The sequence below is a fragment of the Pygoscelis adeliae genome, unplaced genomic scaffold, assembly GCF_000699105.1.
Source record: "Pygoscelis adeliae isolate BGI_AS28 unplaced genomic scaffold, ASM69910v1 Scaffold174, whole genome shotgun sequence".
Lineage (NCBI taxonomy): Eukaryota > Metazoa > Chordata > Aves > Sphenisciformes > Spheniscidae > Pygoscelis > Pygoscelis adeliae.
Window position 1 is genome coordinate 1,223,511 of NW_008824676.1, and position 8,923 is coordinate 1,232,433.

Genomic DNA, 8,923 nt, shown 5'->3' on the forward strand with positions numbered 1-8,923 from the left:
TGCCTGGCGGAAAAGGACCTGGGGGTGCTGGTCGACAGCCGGCTGAACATGAGCCGGCAGTGTGCCCAGGTGGCCAAAAGGGCCAACAGCATCCTGGCTTGTACCAGAAATAGCGTGGCCAGCAGTAGGGAAGTGATCGTGCCCCTGTACTCGGCACTGGTGAGGCCGCACCTCGAATACTGTGTTCAGTTTTGGGCCCCTCACTACAAGAAGGACGTCGAGGTGCTGGAGCGTGTCCAGAGAAGGGCAACGAGGCTGGTGAGGGGTCTGGAGAACAAGTCTTATGAGGAGCGGCTGAGGGAACTGGGGTTGTTTAGCCTGGAGAAAAGGAGGCTGGCTGCCCAGGGAAGTGGTTGAGTCACCGTCACCATCCGTATTTAAAAGATGTGTAGATGTGGTGCTCAGGGACGTGGTTTAGTGGTGGACTTGGCAGTGCTAGATTAACGGTTGGACTTGATGATCTTAAAGGTCTTTCCCAATGATTCTGTGATTATATTCTATGATATTCTGTCTTCACATTCTTATTCTTACAGTTTCAAGTATAGTTTTGCCACAGCTATTTTGTTTTAAAAGCACGCAAACAGAGAAATCACATACTGCCCTGTAATAGATGCTATTATTTGGTAGATTACAGAAATAGATTGAGCAATTTGTGATTCTGTGATTATATTCTATGATATTCTGTCTTCACATTCTTATTCTTACAGTTTCAAGTATAGTTTTGCCACAGCTATTTTGTTTTAAAAGCACGCAAACAGAGAAATCACATACTGCCCTGTAATAGATGCTATTATTTGGTAGATTACAGAAATAGATTGAGCAATTTGCCTCAGTCTTTTGGTTTGGGTCCAATATTTCAAGAACCGAGATCAGTGACAAAAAAATTGGTCTGGTATTTTCATGGAGTAACTGAATATGCATAGAAGGGAACGTGAAGCTTGGGGCGGGCAGCACTGGGGTCAGTCCGTTCCCTGCGCTTGAAGCCATCAGCCCTGCGGGGGGCATTGGGCCAAGCTTGCTGGCAGCACCACGTGGGATACCCTTCAGCAGGCAGCACAGCCATTCCTATCAGCATATATATATGTATGTATGTATAGACAGAGGCACACGTACATAGCGTGTGTGTGTAAGGAAGTAGTTTGGCCTTTGGGGAGTTTGGGAGTTAACCTTGCCTGTTTAAGCTTAAGCTCTAGACCAGCAAGGTGGGACAGTGGTGAAGTACCACTTTTGCTCTGAATTTCCTTGCTTTAGGTTGTTCAAGTCAGCTCTGTAGCTTTATTTTAGTATATGTTTTAGGATTTAATTTCCTTTGCATTTTGATGGAACTGTTTAAAAAAAAATATCTCCCTTTGTAATGGTACTTGCTCTGGCATCATAACGTCTCTTTAAGAACCATTACTGTTTACTGCACATCAGTGTAAGTGCAAAAATCCTCTTTCATGTCAAAAAGATCTCTTTCCCCTAGCATTGCACTACATTTTGGGGTGTGATGCCATTCAAATTATTGGGATTAATACCTTCCCTTAGCTTTGTATCTAGTTTCTGGACCTTCCCTGGATCAGATGCCATGTCACTTGTGCTATTTTGTGAATGTTATTGCACAAACTTTGCTTAAAATCTATCAGATTTCTTTCTTATTGTCTGTACTTCACATATAGCACAAAGCAGAAATAGCTCATTAACATGATACTTCCATTACCATCGGATGAGATTCTTTGTGATGTAAAATATGCTGTTCAAAACCTCACTGAAATAAATAGGGTATTTTGACTGTATGTCCTACACCGGTGAGTGCACTACTGCTGGAGAAGTATGTATAGATAACCCAGGTCAAGCCCGAGTTAGTGACTTAGCCGAGCTAAGCAACTCTCTCTGCTGTTTAAACGTTGGAAGAGGAGAAGTAGCAGCCGGACGCCCAGTGTCAGCAGCCACTGCTGGGACCCGCTTGTCCCCCCCGGTCCGTGGGGACGATGCCTACCGAACCTTTTCAGCGCGGGCCCCCACCCCTCACCTTTCCCCGCAGCCCGAGCACAAGGGCCGCTTGTTCCCCCGCCAGCTCCCTGCCTGCGGCTGGCCGGGAGCTGCGCCGGCGAGCACCGCTCCCTGCCCGGGTTAACAGCCGAGGAGACGCCGAGCTGCTAGGAAAAGCTAGCTGTCACACAAAGGGGGACAAGCCTCAAGCCAGCTGTTAGTCCTGGTGCCAGGGAAGGCGTTCGGATTTGCATCCTTCAATTAGGAGCCCAAAAAATTTCATTCAATACTACAAGCATTTTCCTTTTTATTTTTCCTTTTTTTTTTTTCTTTTCTTTTAAAGAACAGAGTATTGAGAAGTTCTGAAAAAATGAAGAAGCTACCTGCTGGCTCCTCTGATGAAAACATGGGCAGGCTATTTTTTCTGACAAGGGCAAAAGATAGCAAGGCCTGGGAGGCTGTCCATGGGGGGCACAGGGTATATACATTCCTCCGAGAGTGAGGTGCTTATAGGTATGGGGTATATAAGTGTACAATGGCTCGTTTATTTCAGTGAGGTTTTTCCTCAGATAATTTATAATTGTATATAAATTTTAGCTTGATTCCTCTGCTGAAATGAGTTGGGCTTTCAAATCTCTGAGGCAAAAAAAAAAAAAATAGTACTGATAATCTGGCTGTCACTGTCAAGAGTTACTGTGCAGAGCTGGTCCTCGTGTCAGGCAGGGCCGGTGTTCGGAGACCTTCACTCACACTAGTGAGCACTGAGAGGAGTCCTGCACTCGCTCCCTGGAGTGCTCGAACCCTCTCTTTCTCGTGCAACCAAACTTAAACAAGCACAAGGAAATTTTGCATGCAAGAACTATAGATTAAGGCAGAAGTAAACTGTTTCATGGTCCTCATATCAATGCAAATAAACCCTGCTACGGCTGGTAACATGGATGTGTTCGTTATATACAGACAAACGTGGAACGATGTAGTTCAGCCCATTCTTCAGTTGCTCAGAACTTTCTGCCAAATATGTTTGCAGCTCTCTGTTCCTCGTGCCTGGTCTGACTTCGACACTGAATTCTCTTGTAACTTGTCATTCTCTGTAGGGGAATCGATGGGGCTCCCTTCAGGATGCATTTGAGATGTTGGACATCAGAGGGAACGATCATTAATTTTCAAAAATGCTAGAAATGCAGTAATAAAATAAGAAATAGGTTTAAGCAAAATTGCAGACCTGAACAGACTGAAATTTGCAGCCATTAAAATTCCAATCCCTCATACAATTATTATTTTTTTTTTTTCCCCCCAGACAGGTTTCCCTTCTTCAGTCTAACCAAGAACTAAACCCCAAATGTAGGGCAGCGGAAACCTGAATTAGAACTCATCTCTCAAAAAATATGTCAAACACGAAATCAATGTAAACATTGAATTGAAGTCATTTATAGAAATAGCTTCACTTCCTTTTCTCTGCAGATGGAAAGAGTTGCCTCATGCCTCTCATTCTGCCTACCAGAAAAAAAACAAGGTGCCCTATCTCCCAGGGCAGGGGAAAAGAGAGTGGGGAATCAGATGACTTGCATTTGTGCTTTGGAAGTTGCTTAAATTTTCTACTTAATTTGATTAATTTTTCAAAGTACACCATGGAAAGGCAAGTGGCTTCTTTATTGATCGGTTGGCAATCCTGTGCTGCTTTTATTTTTCTGCAGTTAAACAAAAATGCAAACAAAATATTTACGAAGCAATCGTTTTAGTTTAGTGAAGATACGCAGTATTTTTTTCTAGAGGTATTTAGAGAGCAGAGACTTAAGATTCAGTGTTTGTCAGAAAACAGGAGCTGCATGTAGTTCTTTCTTTGTCTCTCCTTTGATTGGCATGCATTGTGTCAATTAATTGAATATATATATATATTTACACACACGCTAAGTTATTGCCTCCGATAATAATGGAGATGCTTTTTCTGCCTTACCTAAAGAACAAGTGCATACTTGAAAGTTATTCACCAGCCTTTGTAGGTCAACTTCTTCCATGGAGCTTTGTTTCAATTGTCAGATCATAAAGCCACGGAAGGGTATAGATCGTGTTGCGTGTTCGGAGTGCTGGTAACAAATGGCACATTTTAGCATTTGGTCCTCTAGGTAGGAAAAATTAATCAGATGTCTGACAAGATTTGTTATTCGTCTGTATTTCAGGCTCCCTTTTTTTTTTCTTTTTTTTTTTTCCTGGCTTACAACAAATATTACTAACGGGTACTTTTAGGTTTTAAAATATGGACAACAGTACTCCATGCAGTAAAAGACTTGAACGATTAATGCTACCCTTATGCCTCTTTTGAGTAGTTTTAGCCATGGGGCTTGGCACTGCCACCATTGTCTTTGTGCCAAAAAATATCCGCAGCGGCTGCCGCATTCTAGTACTAGAGGGTTGTCTCGAAAATTCCGCAGTGAATGCGTCGGGTGTCTACATCGCTGTAGACGCTCTTTCTTTTTTAAAACATTTAAAAAAAAAAAAAAGGAGAGAGAATCTTTAGCTCTTGCAAACCTCAGAAAACGCACAGTACAGGCTGGGGTGTTCAAGTGACTGAAAATGATGCATAATGTACAGTAAACGTAGAAATTCAGGAGAAGCTTTTGTATTTGTGAGCACAAATAGTTGCTTAAAGAGCCTACTCTTGCATATTATCAGCACTCTTGCAAATTTTATTATCTGAAACAAATGTGCCAGTGAATTTTAAGCAGAAAATCAACATCAAGACTGTAGCTAATTTTAAATGGACAGTTTATACAAAAGATATTCCCCCCCCCCAAATGAAGTGTCATTACAAAAAGTATGATAATTTCATAATTGCAGTTGATAGTGAAAATGTACGTATGTATATCTTTTTAACGGTTTCTTGACTTTTTCACAAATTTCGGTTATTTGTTCTTAATCGAGAAGGCAGATTTCTAGCTGTATGTGGGAACAACAACAACAAAAAAATGTAATAAAGTTAAAGGCTTACACTATCAGAATGAAATGTGTTCACTCATGATCTCCAAAGCTATCTGTTTGGTGGTAAAAGTGGATGCTATAGATGAAATCTTTACAAGGAGCATAATCCTAAAAAAAAAAAAAAAAAAAAAAAGTCAATCTCCTGCTGGCTGCTGTGCCGCTTTGGTACCTCACAGACTTCGACAGAGTCCTGGACGAGTGCCCATTGATGTCATGGAAACACTCAAATTACTGAGAATGATTCATGTCTATGCTGTTCTCTTATCCTCCCCCACACAAATAGAAGTAGATTTTAACCCTGACAACTTGTAATTTGCAGTGGGTTTATTTTTGTATCTGGATAAATATTTTTTAACAACTGAAATTAAGATGAGGCTGCCTGTGTCTGATACGATAGAAAAGAAGATTACCGATACCCAGGCAGCAGCGAGAAGTGCGTTCAAAGTACCTTGTGTCGCTGCTTGAACTTGGTTCCCCTCAACCCTATTTTTCTGTTTGGGATTTTTCCCCCCCCCCCTCGTCCTCACCGCTTGCTGTTTGCATCGACGTTCTGGCCCTCTTGGGGTGATGGGAAGTAGCACATGTAACTCCAGGCGTGCCAGCAAGACATTTTGTTTTCAGATCTCAGCATTGGACGACTCGGGGGTTCACGATTAAAATTTCATTGTCTTTTCAATCTTGAATTATTTCTGCAAAGGCTTCCAGTACTCCAAACCTGAGGGGGGCTATGGAGTGGGTGATCCATCATTTTTGTATAACCAGATACAAGTGCTTTCAAAAGTTATTACGTGTGCCAATGTCCTATGAATTGCAAATAAATTTTGGGGGTTCCCGTGTATAAGTAACTACTTTAGGTGGAAAACAACAAAACCAAAAACAATCGAGAAACAAAAGCAAGGTACGGAGTCTTAAATTATTATGGGGAGAAAGATGATTTTTTTATTCCAAACCACTCACAACAGTCAAACTTTATCAATAATACCTCTAAATGATGCTCAAACCTACTAGCTGCATATTAAAGGAAAGGCTTGTGGGCTCAGTCAGAATGTGGCCACACCATATTGGGAATGATTAAAATTAACTCCATCATCCTTTGTCTAACGATCTGCCTCACCATGGGTTCTTTATGAAATCTGGATCGCGTGGGGAAACCTGAGGGGGACGTGCCAGCTAGGGACCCCTCATCCACTGCCTGCCTTGCTTGGGCCCCTGAAATTTGTGAGGTCGGTGGATATTGTCATTATCGTGATCTGGTATTTCCAAATGCAGTTAAAGGACGTTTTTTAATGGCTTTGGTAGGTGTATCAGCACAGCGGCTTTATCTCGGCGGCGCAGGGTTTGGTGTAGGGCTGTCACCCCATCTCTCGTACGCAGGGGTATGCAGCCGTGTGGACCTGGCTTCTAGGTGCAGAGGTGTCCCCGGCATTGCTGGGCGTTGCACACAGAGATAAACTGAGCATCTGGTCCCTAGTAACTGGTACTGTGTGTTGTGGGTTTTATGTCCCAGCCTATAATAAAAACTTTAATTTTATGAGTGATTTTTACTGTGTTCCTGGATGTTTTGTTAGATAATACCTCCCCCCCTCCCGTGATTATCCTCACCATAAGGGTGGTCTTTTAGTGTCAATATGTTTTGTATCAGCCCTCTTGACTGCTCTTTGTCTCCGGAGCACGTGGTGCAGTGCTGCTCAGCCATGACTTAATGCTTTGCAGAAACCACCTCTTCCCTTCTTGATTTTGCTCGAGTCTGGCCATTCAAACCTGAAAGAACCTTTATTTTTCTTTGTAAATATGGCATAACTGTAACCGGTACTGCAAGTCAGGCTGTTGGATCTGAGTGTTAAAGGCTTCCTGGGAAAAAAGGGAAAAAAAAAAAAAAAAGTACAGTACTTAGGGCTGGCAGAGAGTCGCGGCAGTCATTGGGCCCCCGTTCAAGTCCCAGCGCCGCTGGGGCAGCCCCAACGTTGGTAGCGAATGGCAAATTCCCAATCAGTGTCTCTTTCCCAGGTGTAAATTCCATCATCACCTTGATCATGGGGGAATTTGCTCCTGGGGAAGAGAGCGGGGAGCGGCATCCCCAGCAGCTCCTGGGCGAAGCTGGCCGTCCGGAGAGCCGGTGAGGGACTCGCCGTGCCCCCCGCGCGGTGGTGGGACTGGTAGGGTGCCTGGGTGCTCAGCCCCCGAGCCGGAGGGGAGGCACGCAGGAGGTCTGCTCACACCTTCAGCCAGCCGGTGGAAGCCCGTTAAATCCCGGTTCCAGGCAGCGTGTGGAGCGGCGCAGCTGAGATTAGGAAGTTTATTTCACATCACCATCCTCAGCATGAAAAAGTGTTAATCTCTTTCTGTTGCCTACATGCGTTACGCAGTCAGCAGTGCCTATTTTACATATGTAAACAGCACTAGGAAAATGTGGTGAACATCATCTAAAACGCTTGGAGAAGCTATATATATCTGTTTATGTCCGTTATACATCTATTTTTTTTTTTTTTTTGTTAACAGGTAAAACAGAAAGGGGTTCATACTCATCATATGGAAGAGATTCGAATTTACAGGGTTGCCACCAGGTAAGTGAAAGTCTGCTCAGCAGAGGGGTTGTGATAAATACTCTGATGAATGAGGTTTGCTTCTTAAAGTTGTACATCTTGGGGATAGGCTCCGTCGTAAACGGCGATGGCTGCAGATGTGCGTTTCTCAGAAACGGGCTTTATTTGCAAATGCAGGTTTTAAAGCTCCTGCCTGAGCTTTTCTAGCCAGGATGCAGTTACTGGAGACTACGAGTACTTGGGTTGACCTAATACCGCCCTAGTCAGAGCTGCTGTGAACTATTGATTATTGTCCCTTGCAACAATGCCGCACTGTTCAGCGTGTCAGGTCTTCCCAACAGCACAACTTCAGAAATTACAGAAGTGGAAACACACCGCAGAGCTTGTGTCAGCCCCTAGCTTTGGATGGCTACTGCAATAAATTATAGTTTTCATAGAATCTGTATGATGTTGTGTGAAAACAAGGTTGTATTGAGGGATAAAAATGTCTGTGAAAATATGATTTGTTGTCCCTTTTTGTTTCTGAATTGTTTTTGGCTGGAAGTCAAGGCCAGCAGGCTAACAGCAAAGCCGTCTCAAGGGAAGCATGCGTGAGCTAGAAAAATAAGAGTAGTTTAATTAAATAATAAAATGCCAATGTAATACAAAGGTATAGCATGTGTGTGTGTGCCTCTCTGCGCTTTGCATTTGCATACTTTTAATTCTCCAGAGAAAGTCTGAGTCTAAAAATACTATCAATAGTCAAAAGTCTGTGCTTTGTTTCAAGACAATTGATTTTTTTTAAAAGACCCTTTCTTTTTAATTTCAGTAGCAATATTAATTGCGTGTTTAAATTCATTTTGTTCTTGAAGAGTGCTAGGCTTCCTTTCCTTTTCTAAGTGCAGTAGCTTTGCACTTTGGAAAACTATTGAAAGAATTTAATAGCCTTCTTAATATTCAAAGCTTTATACCGTTCAAATCTGCCAGGGGAAAAAAAAGCAACCAACAAAAAACCAGCCAAAATGCATATTATTTCCCTATAGGAAAGGGAAATACTTGATCCCTTCTTTCCTTTCGTATGTCCGTGTTCTTTAATAATGAGAGGAAACAGCCTATTCTTATGGGTTTTTTTGGTTTTTGTTGTTTTTTTTTTTTTAAACATTTAGTGTAGAAAAATGAAACCATTTGAGCAATTAAACAGAAATTTCTGTTCGCAGTGCGCACGTGTATGCCATCAGGAGTGTCTGGAGGCCAGGGCTGTGCTCTCGGCCGGCTGTCGCGGCGTGCCCCTTCCCTCCGCAGCCCTGCGTGTGCCGGGGCGCATCCCGGCCCCTGTGCCTGGACGGGCTCCCGCGGGCGGACGGACGGACGGACGGGCGGACGGACGAGATCCCCTCGTTTGGTGGTTTATTTGGGCAGAACGAGCGGCGGGGGGGCGGGGGCCCCCCGTTCGC

At 43.4% G+C, this 8,923-nt stretch overlaps 1 protein-coding gene across 1 annotated transcript in view; it reads left to right on the forward strand.

Moving 5' to 3' along the window:
• The window catches only part of TCF4 (transcription factor 4), a 245,232-nt gene that overhangs the window by 114,908 nt on the left and 121,401 nt on the right, over positions 1 to 8,923 (forward strand). Inside the window, exon 6 of the mRNA XM_009323115.1 lies at positions 7,447 to 7,511. Within this exon, the coding sequence (XP_009321390.1) occupies positions 7,447 to 7,511 (65 nt within the window). The remainder of the gene's footprint in view (positions 1 to 7,446; positions 7,512 to 8,923) is intronic.